This window comes from Corapipo altera, unplaced genomic scaffold (assembly GCF_003945725.1).
Source record: "Corapipo altera isolate COAL_440 unplaced genomic scaffold, ASM394572v1 70, whole genome shotgun sequence".
NCBI lineage: Eukaryota > Metazoa > Chordata > Aves > Passeriformes > Pipridae > Corapipo > Corapipo altera.
In genome coordinates, this window is record NW_020884911.1 from 3,336,459 (window position 1) to 3,355,128 (window position 18,670).

The 18,670-nt window shown below is 38.6% G+C and overlaps 1 protein-coding gene across 3 annotated transcripts in view; it reads left to right on the forward strand.

The window, feature by feature from the left end:
- Positions 1-18,058, forward strand: part of KIAA1841 (KIAA1841 ortholog) — a 22,314-nt gene extending 4,256 nt beyond the window's left edge. Inside the window, exons 3-21 of one of the 3 annotated variants that reach the window (XM_027653728.1) lie at positions 870-1,056; positions 4,165-4,258; positions 5,173-5,411; positions 6,229-6,287; positions 7,053-7,213; positions 8,025-8,111; positions 8,219-8,329; positions 10,080-10,203; positions 10,382-10,534; positions 10,747-10,892; positions 11,254-11,353; positions 11,899-11,931; positions 13,029-13,128; positions 14,047-14,141; positions 14,257-14,285; positions 14,385-14,458; positions 15,131-15,219; positions 15,575-15,666; positions 16,031-18,058. In XM_027653728.1, coding sequence (XP_027509529.1) covers positions 870-1,056; positions 4,165-4,258; positions 5,173-5,411; positions 6,229-6,287; positions 7,053-7,213; positions 8,025-8,111; positions 8,219-8,329; positions 10,080-10,203; positions 10,382-10,534; positions 10,747-10,892; positions 11,254-11,353; positions 11,899-11,931; positions 13,029-13,128; positions 14,047-14,141; positions 14,257-14,285; positions 14,385-14,458; positions 15,131-15,219; positions 15,575-15,666; positions 16,031-16,067 — 2,010 coding nt within the window. In that variant the 3' untranslated portion in view covers positions 16,068-18,058. The remainder of the gene's footprint in view (positions 1-869; positions 1,057-4,164; positions 4,259-5,172; positions 5,412-6,228; positions 6,288-7,052; positions 7,214-8,024; positions 8,112-8,218; positions 8,330-10,079; positions 10,204-10,381; positions 10,535-10,746; positions 10,893-11,253; positions 11,354-11,898; positions 11,932-13,028; positions 13,129-14,046; positions 14,142-14,256; positions 14,286-14,384; positions 14,459-15,130; positions 15,220-15,574; positions 15,667-16,030) is intronic. The other 2 variants (XM_027653729.1, XM_027653730.1) reach the window with 2 other exon arrangements.
- The last annotated feature ends 612 nt before the right edge of the window (positions 18,059-18,670 follow it).

The following is an 18,670-nucleotide window of genomic DNA, read 5'->3' on the forward strand; positions in this document are numbered from 1 at the left end:
CTGTTTAAAGCAGTTACATAAAAGCAGAGATATCCATTTACTTGTTGTATTTAGTAGACTGGCATCACCACAAATTTGAGACATGAATATCAGTAGGATGTCACTGTGTGGCACAAAGCAATGTCTGCTAAATCAACCCAAAATAAATAAATCAAACCAGCTGCTTGAGTGGAGCCCAACACCTGTGTCACAGGAGCATCACCTGTGGAATTAAGTAGATTTAAGTGCAAATTACCTGTGTGTAGGACTCTGCTGAACCAAACCCATAATTGTATGGGTGCAAATTGGAGAATGGAAAGGCTTTCTAGTTCATCAAAATAGGGAATGGGAAGTTAATAGGGCTGCAGTGGGAGTGAGAATTAACAGGAGGAATTGGAAGTCGATAAAACTGCGGTGGAAATCACCGGTCCCTTTTGTCCGAATCAGAATGGAGGTCATAAAATTAAAAAAAAAAAAAAAAATATTATTAACCAGTTACTGTAGCTACTTCTGATGATATTTGACCACGTTTATGGTGAAAGAACGAGTTACAAACTGAGAATTCAAACTCTCCCCATTCAAAGTTTCAAAACTTTCCGTTTTGAAAATGGGGCCTTAGAAGCACAGCGTTTAAGGAGATTAAAGTTGAAACAGGTTCTATCTTTTTTTTTTCTCTTTCTATTAGAATATTTAATTATGATAACTCCTGTTTTACTGTGTATTTCTGTACTTTCCTGATGCCACTCCCCAGCTAGGAAGCGTTGTAAGTTTGATACCAGTAACTGTTCCCGTGCGGGAGATACGAAATACAGTGTCCATCTCAAATCATACTTATTACAAATGTACTGAAAGCTACTGCTTCATTGTCCTATCATTTAATCTTGTGACAGTGTGCAAAAAGGTTTGATGAGCTAAAAAGCAGTGGAAGTTCACCTGTTGACAACCAGTATAATTCCCTGATGGCTGCTGGTGGGAGTCCTGTGGAATCTTTAGCTACGTACATCAAATCCTCCTTGCTCGATACACAGACAGAGTTTCAGGAGCCTGCTATTGGGCAGGATTCCATTACTATAACTGGTATGTTTTTAGTCATTCTGAAATATATTGGCTTTGGTGATAATCAGTATGTGCATGCTTTTCTGTCCTGAGTGGTAGGTCCACCCAGGAATGATAGTTGTTCATCCTTGGGAAGTTAAGTATCAATATCGTGTGTACGTGAAGGCACTTTCCATGAGTTTAGTTTGAGAATCGATGCTTGCTTGGGTGTTTTTAATAACTTGTCCTTCCAAAAGGCACAAATCCTTCTGCTGAATCCCCTGGTTTAGGATTTTTGGTGGTGTGCTGTTAAACCTGCAGCCGTTCGCAGGCACGGGAAGCAGCGTTATTAAAATAACTCGAGAGTGGTGTGTGGAAAAGCTGCAGGAAGCTGAGGAGAGGTGATCCCTTCAGGGCAAACCTTTCTCTCCCAGCTCCAAGCCCTGTGCTGCTCCATGGCAAGATGGCTGTGTAGGAGTTGGAGAACAATGCAGCTCATTTTTGAAGCAAGACAGTCCTGTGATGACATATAATGTGCCTTAGTCAATTATATGTCCCAGCAATAATTTGGCAGAAGAGGACGAGTCCTAATAGTTGTAAATTCAATCACAGCACAGTTAAATATTGTTAAGAATTCCTTAAGTACTTCTGTCAGAAGTTGTAATTAAATGTGTGATAGTTATTCTTTCATTTTCATTAGAGACTCAGATGTTTCAGTGCCTGCAGGACTTGATGTGTTGCATGAGAAATTTGCTTCGGTAATGAATAAACAATTTCTGTGTTAAAAATTAAGATCACAGTGAAGCACTTAAACAAAACATTCTCTGTTCTGATGTCCTTCACGGTGCTGCAGCTTTCACTGTTCTCTTGGCAGCAAAGTTCAAGCAGCTGTTTGAACTTTGGGGGATGAATAAAGTGTTTTTAATAACTCTGATCAAGGGGTGATACTGGCAAACTGTACGTGGAGGGTCTAGACTGGAAAAAAAAATGCTTCCAATCAGCTTTCAATTATGTAGTTACATGCATGATGTGGAATAAATGCTGCTGGCACCCACAGGTGCCTATTTATAAGATTAGTGGCTTCCCAGGAGGCAGTTAAGGAGCTAACTCTGCTTCTAGAACTCCTTAGACAATTAGTTCACGTTTTCTTTTTAACAAAGTAATACATGTAATGAGCATTAATGCAGTTAAGTACACGAATGTCATGTTTCCTACTACCAGATCTTAGCCTGAGATTATTCTCTGTGTTCTTTGTGATTTTTGGATAAACCATCTGCCCTGTTTGTATGTGATTTGCTGATATTAAATCAGGATAATTAATCTTTTTTCTCACAGGCTTGAGTGAACTCACCTGCTTAATATTTGGGTATTTCAGAATTGGGGATTTGAGAGAAGCCCATTTGTAAACATATTTTGCTTAATTAATTACTTCCTGGTGCATTTTTTCCACATTTGCTTATTGTAAGGATCAAGAATTTTGGACCTGTTTGCTTTTGTTTGTAGTCATGAGTAACAGCAAGAAAAAGCAAATCGGACCAAACTCATTTTGAACTGGATTCTGCTTTTGGCTGAGTTATAAAAGCTCATTTAATACTTGCTAATTGTAAGGCAAACTGCTGTTGAGTCCCTCTGAATGCATTTTATGGCAGTAAACAAGCATCTAGGATAGCCTTTTACCCAAAGTATTTATTACTAATTTTCAGAAGTCAATCAATCTGTGAGCTTTAGGGGAGGAAGAAAAAAAAGACAGGAAGAAATGTGTGGCGAAGTTGCCTGTGTTGCATATTATTCTCAGCATTATTTCCTTTAATAAATAACTTCACAGTGTCCAAAATAAACTTCTCAATATTTGCAGACAGAAATCCTCCACACCATGTATTTCCCCGGTCCCTTTTTGTAAAACTCTCACCTTCCCTTGCCTTCCAAACCTCCCACCTCAGCTGCCTGCAGTGGGATGGCTGTGGCTGGACCAGCCCTTTCCAGGGTTTTACTGGGCTCTGGCAAGTGATTCTTCCCCTTTTATTAACTGTGTTCCCTCTATTCTGGCCTTACTAAGCCTTAACTGGGCAAGGCCTTAGGCTGTATCTTTGAAGAAAGTTTTGTTTCTTCTGCCTCTGGTAGGATAATTTTGTTTTCCTGAAGGGCACAACTGCTGGGTTCCGTATCATTTTTGCTGTCAGTCTGCTGTAGTTATTTAGCCATAAGATGAAAAGGTCTATTTTAATCTTCTTCAGAGGAGTGCAGCCTCTTAACGTTACACAAGAGGGAGGAGACGCTTCTGGAACTCCTAAAAATCTGAGAGAATGATGTAATCATGGAAAAGAATGACTTTATGGGTTTTCATCAGGGGAAGACAGAAATGTGCCCTTCCATTGTTTAAAAAAGAATCATCTTTCTGACCTGTGATTCATCATCACAGTGAAGAGTTTTTCATTGTCTTAACCCCTGACCCAGATTTGGTGACCAGACCTCCAGGACTTCACTGGGTTTTGTGTCCCCTTCTCACTGCTCGTGAAGACAACCTATTTGAAGTGCAGCTGTCCCTTAGTCCTGGAACAGCTTCCATCTAGGACTAGTCAGATCTCATGATCTGCTTTCTTTGAGCCTTGCTTTGTGTGATCAGCTGGTTTAAACCACATGTGTGGAAGAACTCGGCAAAAACACCTCTGAAGAGTCTTCTGTGCTTCTCTTTGGAAGGGGCTTAACTTCAAAGCTGACACGTTCTGGGTGAGAGGTGGAATTAGTCTCAAGTTGTTACGTCCTGGCAGCGAAGCCTTCTGCAAACAGAAGTTTTGATGTGGCAGAGCCTTAAGACTCACATCCCACAGAGCAGCCAAGGAGAGCTGAAGGAATGGATTGTATTCCCAGACGGAAGTGCTGAAGGCTCTGAATCCTTTGCTCTGTGTTGAGACAAGACTGATGTGGCTTTGTAGCCAAGTGTCTGGACAACCCACTGCTGGTGTGAGTTCCCAGTGCATGGCATTCAGAGCAGGAATTTGGGTTGTTTAGTAGAAGCAGGTTTGTGGTTTGCCGTGTCCCGTTGCTCCACCGTGGCAGCCACACTTCAGTTGTGTTTCCAAGATGCTGAAGAACAGAAGGTCAGGCTTTTTTGTTCTAATGCAGCCCCTTTTTTTTCCTTACATTTTGAAGGAAGGCCCAGTGCAACCTCCACAAGGAATTCTTCTTCAGAGTCTGAGAAAGGTCCTGTACATAACAGTGGAGAAAGCACTGATGAAAGCCAGGGGTAAGGAGTTCTTTGTGTGTTTGTTATCTGGGGGATTGTAGAACTGACAGAAAGATGGCTAAAGTGCTCATGCTCTTCTACTACCAGAAAGAGAACAACTAATTAAAAGGGAACATCCTACTAAATACTGTATGAAACCTGGAAACTTTACATTGCTACAGAAATATGAGGAGTTGGCTTTGTTTTGTGTGCAATAGGGATATTTATAAATCTGTCCATTGTGTTCCTCTGGGTGATTGATCACTGCTGTGGCAGGAATGGGAAACATAACCTGGTTTTAAAAAGGAATGAAGCAAAACTGAAGCTCAAGAATGTTTAACTTTAAAAAAAATATTCTGGGAACATAAATTTGTCCTATGTAAAAGCAAGGGAAAAAAAGGTGCAAATGAAAAATTTTACCATGAATTCCAATAGCCATGTGTGTCACTTTGATACCATCACATCCCTGTTTTCCATCCTACATGAGTACACAAAGAATAATGGTTGGTTGAAACCTAACACTAACCATCTTTCTGTAGAGACAGCATTTACTGATTCCAGCTTAGATATTAAGAAATAACCATTTTAATATACAATAAACCAATTTAATTTCCACAGATGGAAGTTGCTGTTGTAAGCAGTTTTTGTCCTTGGTGCCTCATTGACTTGGGCATATATGTGTATATCTGTCTTATTACTTTAAGGAAACTAGAAAGGGAGAACAAACAACTTCTCCATGTAATTCAGGTAGCATCCTATAACCAATAATTAATCTTCCATCTTCTGTGCCTTAATTGAATCACCCTGTTAAGTGACACCAGATCCAGAGCTGGGGAGGTGATCGCTGAGATTTCACGTTACTGGCTTGAGGTCCTAATTTAGTTTGTGGCTTTTTTTTGTTTGTTTTTTTTTTTTTTGTTTTTTTTCTTTTTGAGGCCAAACATGGTGATCCACGTGTGTGACGAAGCCAAAAACCTCAAAGAAGATTTCGTGTGCCCTCGAGACCTTCTGGTCTCGGAAATGAAATACTTTGCCGAGTACCTGTCGGTGGACGCCCAGCGCTGGGAGGAGGTGGACATCTCCGTGCACTGCGACGTTCACATCTTCGACTGGCTCATGAAATATGTCAAAAGGAACACCAAAGATTCTGAGCTCAATGAAATGCCCACTTTAGGTAAAAAAAAAAAAAAGTGGTGGGGTTTTTTTTGTGTGTGTGGTTTTTTTTTTTTTTAGAGCATTTGTTGTGGGCTCGTTGCGTTCTGTGCTGATTGAAGACGGTGCAGCTCAGCCCCAATCTCTTTGTTTCTGAGCGTTGCAACAGAGATCTTCTGGTCATTACAGGACATGTCTCTGCTTTTTCAGCTTTGAGGAAACATGCTGAAAGCTGAAGCAGTAAAAAAAGCTCTGATTTTTGGGATCTGGTGTTTTTAATTAAAGCTCCTCAGACCTGACCAAGAACAGAGGGGTAGTTTTAAAATACTGATGATTGTTGGGGTTTGTTTTGTTTCTCCTCTGCTCAACAGTTGCAACATTTTCTGTAATTTCCATGCAATCTGATACAATGGTAGAAGAGCCTTTGCCTTTATGCATTTGAGGCGAGTTTTTAATTTTTTATGAGCCTTTCCTACCATTTTTTAAAATATAACTTGCAATGCAAAGGTTGTGTTAAGAAAATCTCAGCTGGGTGTCACGGCTACAGATGGAAGTTAATCTTGTTGCATCATTTTTTTAATCATGGTATCCCTATGAAGCCTCTTTTTCCAGTTTTAACAAGTTCCAGGTTGTTATAGTTGTACTCTGGCCTCCTAAATGATAAGCCAAAGGTTTGTTTCTTAACATGGAAAATGTTCTGTGTATTGGAAGATGGAATGACAGGTTGATTGGTAAAATGATACTTAAAGCAGATACTAAATGTGCAGGGGGAAGGGTGTGATAAATATTACAAAAATAATTAATGTAAAAAACATCCCAACCTTTTTGTTTTCTTTTAGAACCATCAAATGTCATATCAATTCTTATTTCTTCAGAGTTTTTGAAGATGGATTCATTAGTAAGTATTAAGAAAGATTGATCCTCTGCCACGAGGGCACAGTTAATTACCAGGTGTTTACCAGCTTGTTTGTTGTGCTTTGGCTGTTCCATAAACAGGGGATGCAACGAGAATGTTTTGGAACTTTTACCACCTTTCCTATTCAGTGCAATAATCCAATATTTGTGGAATCTCAGTGCAATAAAACCTTAAGTTATTTCTAAATGTGACAGCGGGATCTTGGATTTACCTTCTGATGGCTCATCCAAAGTAACATCACTAACTTACTTCTGATAGTTTTATCAAAAAAGATTAGTAATTAAATTATTATCTACGTTTTATATCCTTTTTCCCCTTGAACAACACTTGTGCAATTTAGGATCTGGTTTTTCAGCTCTATATAAGTAATATTTACTGACTGTTTGTTAAATGTTTGTCAAAAATCCTGTCACTGGGGGGACCCACAGCAAAGTGTTCCAAGTTGAGATCCAGGCAATACTATGTATAAGGTGTGTTATGGTTCTCTTTTTACAAGCACTTGGAAGGTACCACTTGTTGAAGATGAAACACTTGTGGAGTCCTGGTCTGTAGAAGCTTTTGGAGAAGAACATAAACTAACTCAGTCACATTAATTCAGAGTCTCTTTTAAGCAAATCTGAGACTTTTTAAGTTGAACTGAAATAGTTTTCCAGAACACCACGCTTTAAAAAGTAAAAATCTTGAAGCAATTACTATGGGGTTTTTTTGTCTAGAATTCCTTAACATCCATGTTTCTGTTTTTCCTAGGTAGAAAAATGTATTCACTACTGTCACAAAAATATGAATGCCATTGTAGCCACCCCTTGTAACATGAACTGTATCAATGCTAATCTTGTTACACACATTGCTGATCTCTTCAGGCACAATGAGGTGGAAGAGCTGAAGGACAAAAGAGACAAATTTAAGAGGTAATTTTTGCTCTGTAATACACTACTGAAGTGCTGTTGAGCTTTTGGATCATATTTCATAACAGCTAAGCCTGTGGGGTTTGAAATTATATATATATATATATACACAATTTATATTCTCATATAATGTATCTTTAATGCAGAATATCACAATGTGACTGAATAATTTTATATTAAAATTATGAACAGAAGGAAAGGCCACACTGGGAATGTGACATGGACAAATTATTCATGAATTCTCACATGGCAGCCAGGGTTAGAGTAAGGAACCTTTTGTGGGATTACATGCTCCTAATTGGTAGAGAATAATTTGACTTCAGCATCCTGAGAACTTGGATGTTTAGATGTAGAATTGAGGATGACTGGAAGGCTGAATAGTTGTGATGGAATTCTGGATCATGCATGAGGATTCCAGCTTGGTCAGGATCAAGGTAAGGGCTCATTACTGGAGTGCAAGACTGACAGAAAACAAGGTGAAAGTATGAGAGGATTTTAGTCAGTAGGGAAAGACATTGTAACTTTTAGAATTAAGTGTAATTTCATGGCAGTATTCACTAATAAAAGGTCTTCTAGTCAAGGAAGAAGCTGACAGTTTATATTGGCAAGTAATGTAATACAGGACAAAAAAATCAAAAGATCTCTTGTCACATCTGTGGGAAAGTAAGAGATGAACAGGATAATTTCAAGGAAAATTATATTAAAAGTTAGATTCTGAGAGTGACTTCACTTATCAGAGTATAATTAATCTCACTGTACATAAAACAACTTTCAGTTTTTTCTAATGGGTAAACTGTGGTGCTGTCATTAATAGTAAACTTTTCTGCAAGAAGATTGAGAGACTGTTTGATCCAGAGTATGTAAATCCAGATTCCAGAGGAAATGCAGCAACATTATACAGGTATGGCCTTTTTATGTTGCCACTTCAGCTGCAAGGGCAGTCCCTGTGTTTTGAGGTCCTGCTCTTACTCCTTTCCTTCTTTCTCTTTTCTTTTTTTTCTCATCTAGGTGTTGTTTATGTAAAAAGCTGCTAACTAAAGAAACTGAAAGGAGAATTCCTTGTGTGCCAGGAAAAATCAACATAGATCAACATGGGAATATTGTCTATGTTCATATAAGGTAGTGACTATATATATATTTATATAAAAAATATTTCTTCAACTTCATGATTTTGGGTGATTTTACAAGATACTCATAAAATGAATTATACATATGTTAAGAGTGTATGAAACATCTCAACTTCTTGTATTACCTAGCAAACAAAAAAAAAGGGGGAGGATGATTATGATGATGTACTTCTGAAATTCATTCAGCAATGCTTCTGCTGCTGCAGGGAAATGGAAAAACTGCAGCCATGATTACTGGGAGGGCTATTTTGGGTTGTACTGCCTTAAATAGAAAATACTCAGCTAATTCTTTCATCAGAGGATTTTAAGATGTGTGTAGTTGAAGACAAATTAAATTAAAGGCTGCATTTCTGTTTGTTAGTGAAGGGTAGTTCCACCTCTGCCAGCACAGAAAATCCAAGGAGTGTTTTCTAGACTGGCTTTGTACTGTCAAATCTAATATTCAACCTGCTTAAAGACTGCTATAAATAAACACTACCAGTTGTTTTTCTGTTCCAAAGTATTTGTCAGAGGAGCTTCCAGGACCTATCCTGGATTCACTTGGCACAGATGTTTAATTCAATCCTGACTGTTTGATCCATGGTTGTGAACAGCTGGATTCTCTCTTTAATGAAATCAGTACGTGATCAGCTGCAGTTTTTTTCCTCCTTATTTTCTCCCTTTAAGAAAGATGTGGGAAATTAATAACAGGAGACCTTTCTCTTTAGATCTGTTTTGTTCAGAACAACCAAAACAGTTCCATGTCAGCTCCTGAGGCAACCTGTATTTGGTGTCACTCACAGCAGTTATTCCAAGGTGGGGATTAGTCTAAATAGAACCAAATCTTGCCACTCTGTCCTGACCCATCAGGATCATTGGTGATTAGCCATGTAGAGTTCATTAATTGTATTACTTTCCTTAAGCTGTGTGTAGCTGCTCTGCAGTTCCTAACAGATAAATGTGCAGGGCTTTGAAGTTGCTCAGAGGATTATTCAGGTTCTAGCTATTTGCCTTGTGGTACTCCTGGCTGCTTTTGTACACTGAATTTGTTTACTGACAAGTGATCCTGGCCACTAATGAATTCAGGCTCAGGAGCTAATCCAAACCCAACCTTAATGTCTTAAAAATAGGTTTCTATTTATTGGTCCTCTAGTGGTGCCTAGAACTAACTTCCAGTTGGAAGTACTGCTCTCTTAGCTTAGGTCAGGTGTATATATAACAAAAATGGTTCACACCAGGGCTCCTCCTGAAGGTAACATACTCCACTGCAAACTGCATATTCTCCTTTGAATTCTGAAGAGGTGTGTCCCATGTGATCACTAGGAAGGAACAAAGTCTGTAATTTTAAGATTAGAAGTGTCAGATGTGTACACTTATCAAAAAGATGTGGCCTTGTGTTTTCAAACTTGAATTCTTAACTAAGCAATTTCTGTTGTGGTGCAGATATGCAGAAGATATTTAGCTTATAAATAGAAGATATTTAGCTTATAAATAGAAGATATTTAGCTTATAAATTTGCAGTATATGGATTTTGAGATGAATCAAGCTGTAATTGTTATTAGTGACCTGTGGAAGAATAAAGGCTCTTCTGTCATGCTCTGAATTTAATAATGTCTAGCTCACATTGTATCCTTTAACTCTGCTGTAGATGTTTCACCAGTGGAACACACATTGTTCTGTTCCTTTTCCACCTCCCTGTTCTGGTGACAGGATAAAAACAAGAGTCACGACCCTGTATGTGACCCGATGTTTGGCTTTTTCAGAGACAAAACCTGGGAAGTCCATGAGTATTTAATTGGCCTCCACGAGGAATTGAAGTCTTGGAGGGACGTTTATTGGCGCCTTTGGGGGACTGTCAACTGGTTGAGCTGCTCAAGGTGCAACCAGGTCAGTACAATTTCACTTGGGCTTGTGGTGGGTGGCTTTTGGGGGGTGAGGAAGGGATCAAAGCAGTTTGGAAAATACGTGGTAGTAAAGCTTTGGTGTATGTTCTTTATAGAGCAAAATTTTGACTTCCATGGATAATCTTGCCTCTCTCTCTCTCTCTCTTTTTTTCCTGATATAGTCTTTCCTGTGTACTGAATTCTCCCATTGCCAGTACCATTCCCAACCAGTTCTTTATCCAGGTGTAGCCAGTGCTCTGGGCTCAAGTGGGACAGGAGTGTATCCCTGTTGTAACCAGAAAGTCCTTCGGTTTGATCCCACAACCCTCCCAAAGGTACTTCAATACCAGCTCACTTGTAACAGAGCATTAATGTCTGGCAGGGGGGCAACAGTGTGTTATGAAAATAAATCATTCTTCCAAATGAAAGGCTGTAAATTGTTGTCAGGACCTGGGGACACGAGTTCAAAAGTTCAGCTGTTGATATTGAACTTACTGAAATCAGTTCTTCCCATTAACTCTGGTGTTTGATCCTCTGTGTATCCCAGGGCTGCAAAGTGAGGGATCACATGGTCGAGTTACCATCAGGAGATGAGGATGGGGATGCTTTGCCATCTCAGACTACTCAAATACTCAATGATCTGCTGCATCACAGAGATGTTATAGTTGTTCCTTTCACTAAGGACGAGAATAGGTAAGAACATTGTATTGTGTTACTGAAATAACTTGGCCTGCCACACTGTGTGCTCGTTGCATTTGAGTTCTCTCCCATCTTTAAATGAGTCATAGGACTTTTTAAAGAAAACTTGGTTTTGATTGTTTAGTTGGAAATTGGGAAGAGAAGAATAAGAACTTTTTCCTTTTACATTTCAAGCAGGCATTTAGTCATTCAACCTCCATAAGCATCCACTCCTATCTTTACATTTTAATGTATTGTTAGCAAAATGTTCTGTGGAGGTCTGTCTTCCCTCTTGATGCCTGATGAGTAAAGACAGACTGATGCTGAAGTTGTGAAATAGAAATGTTCTTTTTTGTTTTATGTATTTCTCTCCAAGTGATTCTGGTATTGGGCTTGGTGAGGAAAAAGGCCTTGAATGTGATGTGCTTGTAGAGCCAAACACTCCGTGGGGTCCCAAAACCGGAGAAATCAACGCTGTGAGTGGTGACTTTTTCTCCTTCTCTTATTTCTGATAATGAAGATTCTTACAAAAGTACTTTGAAGAAGTTGTTGGACAACTTTTAATAAAAAAACCCCAACAAACTCATACACTGTTGGAGAAAGAAACACATGCTGAGCATTGCAGGATAGCACAGAAACAAAATACCTGGTTGGTGAAAAGGCAAAACTTCTGCCATGTCTGCTGGAAATATTTCTGTATATCAGAGGGAATTTTCTTTGTCTGTGCTTTCTACCCCATTCTCAAACTGATGATATTTAAGGATCCAGTCATGCATAATGAGGCAAATATTTTCAAGTATTTTAAAAATTGCTGCCTTGTTTCTGCCTGCTGGTGTATCTGAGGATCCATAAATAAAGAACAGTAACTTGGGTTGTGTTTTGGTTGAGGCATTTTTTTTCCCCTCCAAGATGTTACTATAACATAACACTCGTATTTTTGAATTCCACTCACTTTTAAAAAAAATTCTAATTATTATTAGTTCTTTAACTTATATCCCTTTCTCTCCCTTCATGACTACAGTTTCTGTCTCTGAAGAACTGGGCTTTACAGCTGGTTAGTAAAACATTTTATTAATAATTTGAATTATTTGGTCTTCTGTACTAGCAGAGAACTAGCTTTGATTTTTGTCTTAGTTTCTAATTAATTAGGAAAATGTATTTTCTTGCTTTTACTTTAATTTGGAGGCTGCAGAATGACAACACTTCTTACAAGAAAATATAAAGTGTGTGTGAAGTACTACTTTTTTGAACTTGTTAAGCTTTACCATCTCTCATGGACTCCTAGGCACACATTATCACTTAATTTAGATATATATGTGTATATTCAAACCATGTAAACATCACATTAATATTTCCATCATTGTGTGCTGATGGAAACTGTTCCCTGGGAGCCCATCTGTTGCAGTATTGTAGTTTATGATGATAGAAGATAAAAAACCAAAGGTATTGGGAGGAGTTCACAAAAACCAGCTATTCCAGACCAACTGGCAATAAATTATGAATGCAGATAGCTCTGGTGTAATCTGGGTGTATTTGTAGGGCACTGCAATTATTTAATTACTGTGCTTAATTACTGAATATCTCAGTGTTTCAGACACTTTGCAAGATGCAGCAAGCCTGAGCAGAACCCTTTGTAAACCTGTATTTTCCTGTGTTCTGTAATTAAGTGGCTTGCTCAGACATTTACTACCATAAGAAATTTTCTTATTAATTAGAAAAATAGTATAACCAGCAATCCATTGGATTTTAAACGTGGAATCATACAATAGTACAGGTTGGAAGGGATCCCTGCTGGTCATCTTATGTATTCCTTCCCAACTTCAAAGTTAGATTCAACTTCCAAGCTTCCTGCTTTGCTCAGGGGCATATCCAGCCAAAGATGGAGATTCTGCACCTTCTCTGGGCAACCTATTAAAATGTTGGACCACTCAGAAGAAACAAAAATTAAAATATCAAAACATTTTAAGCAAAGATTTGAAAATCCTTTCTCAACGCTTGAGAGTTGCATCCTCAGACCCAACTGTGCACACAGTTACCTCACTGAGATAGGGGGCTGTGCTGGAAATCAGCTCCTTCAGGACAGATTTAATCTGTCATTTAATAGAAATCAAACCTCACTTTTAATCTCTAAACTCTCCTCCTGTTGATTAGAAACAGCAGTCACTGTTATCTGAGGAGGAGGAGTACACCACTGGCTCAGAGGTCACTGAGGATGAAGTGGGGGATGAAGAAGAAGTGTGCAAGAAACCAGGTACAACAAGTCTCTACAGTCCGCCTCTCCAGGATTTAGAGACAGGGATGTGAGGCAGCAAAATTCTTCTATAAGCAGATTTTGAACATTAGGCATTTTAAAAAATAAAAACAAGCATTACTTGAATTTTATTTCTATTTTTTTCTGTGATGAGGTACAAATTAACCCCCTGCTTGGTGCCATCAGAAATCACTGGCAAACAGGGAAAGCTGCAGCTGTTCATGTCTGAGATGTCCTCAGAGTAGCTCAGGAAACTATCAAATGACTTCTATGAGATTATACATAATAAATGTTGACAGAAAAGGCAGTAGTTACATGACTGTTTTTATATGCAAAGTATTCTTTGGGTTATATGCTGGAATGATTGGAGAATGTGCCTAAAACTTGTGTCTGCATTGAAGATGATCTCTGTAGGATCTAAAAAGATTTTTGTCTCCTTTTTTTTTTTTTTTAATGGGATAAGGGGTTTAGGAACATGGAAAACCAAAAAGCAGCTTCTCCTTTTCACCCTACTAAAGGGTCAGTTGAACAGAGGCAGTTCTTTGTTCCTTCTGTCTTAACTCTTTGAGTTGCACCAGTCTGTTAAAAAAATACACATGTTGAATGAAAATTTGGTCTGATTGAGTTAATATGGCCAAAAATGTAGCTTGTAGATGCTCTTATTTTTAAATTTAAAGAATTTATGCTGTGGTGTGTAACCACTCTGCATTTTAAATATACCTTTGAGTTCCTGTACACTTCTCATAGAAGAGCATTTGAGTAATGTGCATTAGCATGCCTGCAACACAAAGAAAAGGAAAACAACCTGTTAATTTACACTTTCTGTAAAGGGATAAAGGGGAAAAAATTCCTCTGTAGCTGCGTAGTTGAGAAATTCCAAGTATCTGTGATGGTATGAACAGATATTTCTTCCATCAGCAGGGAGAAAGGAGAAATTAAAGAAATCCTACAGGCACCCAAAGAAAGTGCTTTCTTCACCTAGTGTTCAGAAGAGGGAGAAGCCATCTGAGAAGGTAAAATCCTAGGTGTGAATCCAGGCTCTTGGGTTGGGTTGCTTGATGGGGAATTCTGTCTAAGTTTTAAACTTGACCTTAAAACACACATAATGTGATTTTCTTTCCTTGGTAGCCGAGTTCCCGAGATGCATCTCCGTTCATGTAAGTCATTTTTCAAGCCCTTAACAACATATTTTAGTATCTCTCTTTTTGTGAGCAGCTACTTGATGACATGGTGTGCATCTTTCTTTTCCCAACCAGTGTGAGCATGCAGCAGAACAAGTGGGATGCCTCCAGGTCACTGAGATACAACCAGGATGCCCAAAGAGAAGATGGTCTGTTCTTGCATGAGTTTAGTTTTCATAAAGTTTAGGATCATTTTCTTTGCATAATGTTTTCTGTAAGAAACAGCCAGTTTTTTTCAACTGTAGCTACTTGGACACCTTTAGGTTGAATTTAATCTCAGACACAGCCATGGGGTTTTTGGGTGTTCATGTGATTTGTGTGCTTTATTTGGAATGTCAGCACATAACCTACAAAGATTATAGTTGTGTCATCTCATGACCGTGCAAATAATTTTATTGCATCCATGTGGCATTTGTTGTCTGTGCAGATAAGAGAGAAACACCCACTTTTATCTCTTTCTCAGTCTCTCTGACTAAAATATTATTCTGTTCATTTGTCCTGCCTTTTTTTTATTCTCTCCTGAGACTCTTGTGCATTTTTGCTGTTTTGAAAATCTCTGCCTCCAAACAATTTCCATAGATTTTGATCTCAGTGTATTGCCTGAGGTTGATTCTGGTATTTGCCAAGAAGGCTGCTGAGACTAAATTATCCTAAATTATCCATCAGGATTTAGGATCCTGGGTGTTCAAGATTTTTATAGGAGCTGAAAAGAAAGTTGATTTTACAAATCCACCATCGCTCATTTGTTTGTCTAATTCTTCTCTTTGTATTCACTAGCAAGGAAAACCTCTGCTCTAAATATCCTTTCTTATTTCTGACAGATCAGAGAAGAATGTCTGAGATTACAGGGCATTTAATAAAAATGAGACTGGGGGACCTTGATCGAGTCAAGTCAAAAGACAGCAAAGAAGTAAGATTTGTCCTGGTACAGTTTGCAGAGTTGAAGGGAACCTTAGATAACAAAAACATGTAACACAAATGAAAACACCACCTATTCAATACTTAAGCTAAAGAACTGAATTTTATCAACTTTCATTTTGTCCCATGCATGATCTTTTGGTGGGATTATGGTTTAAAATAATATTTCAACTTCACTGCCCTATAAAAACCGGTCCTGGAAAACAGGTTTAAAAAATTCAGTCCTGGGCTGTGCCAACGAAACGAAGTATGCCATAAATTCTGCTGGATATTAGTGATTTTTATGAAAAGTCACTGATGGCACTGAAACAATGCCAAAACTTGATGATTTTTTTTCTGGATTCCAGTATGCAGGAGGCATTTATTCCAGACTGGAAGCTCAGATCAAGGCCTCGGCCCAGGTCAGCGCGCGGCAAAACAACGCTGAGAAGAACGTCAGGTAAGGATTGGAAGTGAAAGGAAGAAGCAAAACATGGATTTTGGGTGTAGGGGGGTGGTGGGTGTTTAAAGAAAAACGTGCCTTATTCCACACTTTGTCAAATTAAACTGGAGCTAAGAGAGTGGAACTCTTGTGGCTGTGCTGGAAGAACTGCTTTACACCTTCTGTATTGGGAAGTTCGCTCCAGCTCCAACAGAATTTTTTGGCAGAGTTATGGATAACTGGAAAAGTGTTAGCCAAGGTTTTCAGCCTATTCATTGTCCTTCCAAAAACAAACCCCAAAAAACCCCACACATCAAAAAAACCTACCTTAATAATGTAAAAAAAAATATAGAAATATGCTTCTTTTGTGTTTTCAATCCAGGTCCAAATCCCGTTTTGGTCAAGGCCGTCCCACATAAGGAGTCATGACCACCCTTTAGCCAGAATTCCTTACTGCTTCCTGAAACTCCACTGCACTCTGACATGGAGAATGCACATCTCTGAAAGCTTTCCAGTGACTTATTTATTACTTTAAGCCTTGTAAATTATTTTGTGCCATAAATGAATGCGAATCCAATAAGGTCTGTACTTATTTTAATTGTAAATATCCTATTTCTTAAATTTAAATTGAATTGCCTTTTTTTTGGTTTTTTTTTTTTAGGCTATTGCGTTAAGTTGCATAGAAAAGATTTTATAAATCTGCAGAACTAAATTATCAGACTAACTTTATTTATGGGGGAAGACAGAAATATGCCTTTTGGTGTGCCAGAAATACTGAAAGGGACAAAGCAAGACTACTGAGCTCTGAATGCACTCAGCAGCATTAACACAAGTCTCCTCGTGTGTTTTATGTTGTGTGGTGTTTGATGGTCCATTTTAGGTCAGTCTTCTGGGGATTTGCATTTAAAGTTCATGACAAAACCTGTGACTTAGACTAGTTGAAGCAAAATTTTGATGCAGTTCTGAGGCTTCCTTCTGTATGTGACACAGCTCTATCCATCTGAATGTGGGCAGCAGGTAGGGACTAGACCTGCAAAGCTGAAATCAGTGCCCTGGTGATGCAGCTTTTGCATCTTGCATGTGAACCACTTGCTTTACTTGTATCTGGGATTAACACTCATCCTCATTCCTGACTCCACTTACAGTGTCTTGTTCCCTTCCAACACCCAGACCTTAGGATGCAGAGCAGTTTTATGGATGCTATGCCACTAAATATCCAAGCAGATCTACTGTTGATTCTGCATCTTGCAGCAGAGGTGTCTCATTACAAAGGTTTGTTCATGTAGATCTTTTTTGGGATCTAGTCACTCTCTGAAACCTGCCTGGATAACACTGTTTAGAAGTCAGGTGCACTTTCAAGTTCTGTCTTTGGAGCAATAGAATACAAATTTGTCAAATCCAGGGCTACCAAAATGAAATAACTTGCCTAGAAAATACCTTGCATATTAGCAAAGAAAATGGCAATAATAATAATAATAACAATAATAATAATGGCTGAATTCAAGGAAACACATTCTGACTTTTTGAAACAGGTAGAAAGAGCACTCAGGGAAAGCTTATTCCAGCTCATGGCTGTACAATAAATTGAGTTTGGAATTGAGCCAGCAAGATCCTGGGTGGGAGGGGCAGGGTGGGGTAAGGAGAGGGAGGTTGTTTAAATGCACTTCCCTCCATTTGGGCTTTTTTTTTTGTTTGTTTGTCTTGTTTCCTGATGATCTTCAGTGGGTGTTAGAAGACTAGGATAGCAATACTTGAAAATCCTGCTGTCAAGGGGGAAGATTTTTATTGAACCAGTTAAAAATCAGTGTTGTTTGTGTGTTTTGTCCAATGCTGTAGCAAATTGGGAGCCCAGTGAAACCAACAGGCAAAACTGGATTTCAGTGGCTTTGATTTGGGGCAGGAGTGCTTTAATCTGTATCAACCAAATCAGGTTTTATGAATGCCCCAGGCCTGTTTGCAAGTACTGATGCAGTTTGAAGCACTTCTAGTAAACACTGGAAAACTGATTGTTCTTTTGTTGAAAGTATTCTAAAATCCACCAGCTATGAAAATGCAGTAGAATAAGTGTTTTGCCACAATTTTGTGACTTCTGATGGAGGGGTGTTCCAAATTCCCATGGTAAACTTGGCTGTGGAAGTTGCAGGCTGCATGTGTGTGTGTGTTTAGTTTTCATAGAACTGCTGACTAGAAGAGAAAGGAAAATTCTGCTGGTTTTGTTCTGTGGGGAAATGCCAGTTCTACGTGCCAGTATTGTTTTATTCAGAAACATTCTTGAGCATATAAAAATAACATAAATGATGTGCAGTTTATCTTTTTTTTTCCCCCCCCGTGCCAACCACCTTGAATTTTTATCTTGTGTTAATTTTGAGAATTTGTGTTGGTTTAATGAAAATAAACATTATTAATTTAAGAAGCGTGTGAGTTTTTTATAGATGCTTTTAAGAACTGAGTTATGTTGTTTGATGGTCTCAATCATGCCATGTGTATTTGTGATTAAATTGCAGCATCAGAGTACAGGCTTTTTATCTGTCAAGAACAGGATATCATTAAATGCAAAGCTACTCCAAATCTACATGAACTTAAAAGAATTTTTATCTGCATCGAGTTTGGAAGCCGGATTAAAAATTCATGAGTGAGCTGCCCTCCAAGTGACCCAAGTATGCAAAATATTAAACTAAGCTATGTTTAAAAAAACATGTTTAACACTGCCTTGCACTGCCACAGTGCAGATTGCACCATTTAAACAGTCTGTTAAATCTATGAATATTATTATTTGCCGTGATTCTGTTTCTAGAAATTGCTACGTGGGTGCCCTGTATGTGTGCAGGTGATATATTGGGAAGGCTGCAATGTCCATCCTGCTATCCCACATGGGTATAAACTATCTCCCTGCCCTCTGGAGCTGTGCCTGTTCCCTGGATGCCTAGAAATCTTGGAGAAAGGGACAGAATTTTGAATTCAGCAACGAGTCCAAAAGATGTGTTTTGGAGAAACGTGGGCATATGGTTGCCCCAGTGTGTGA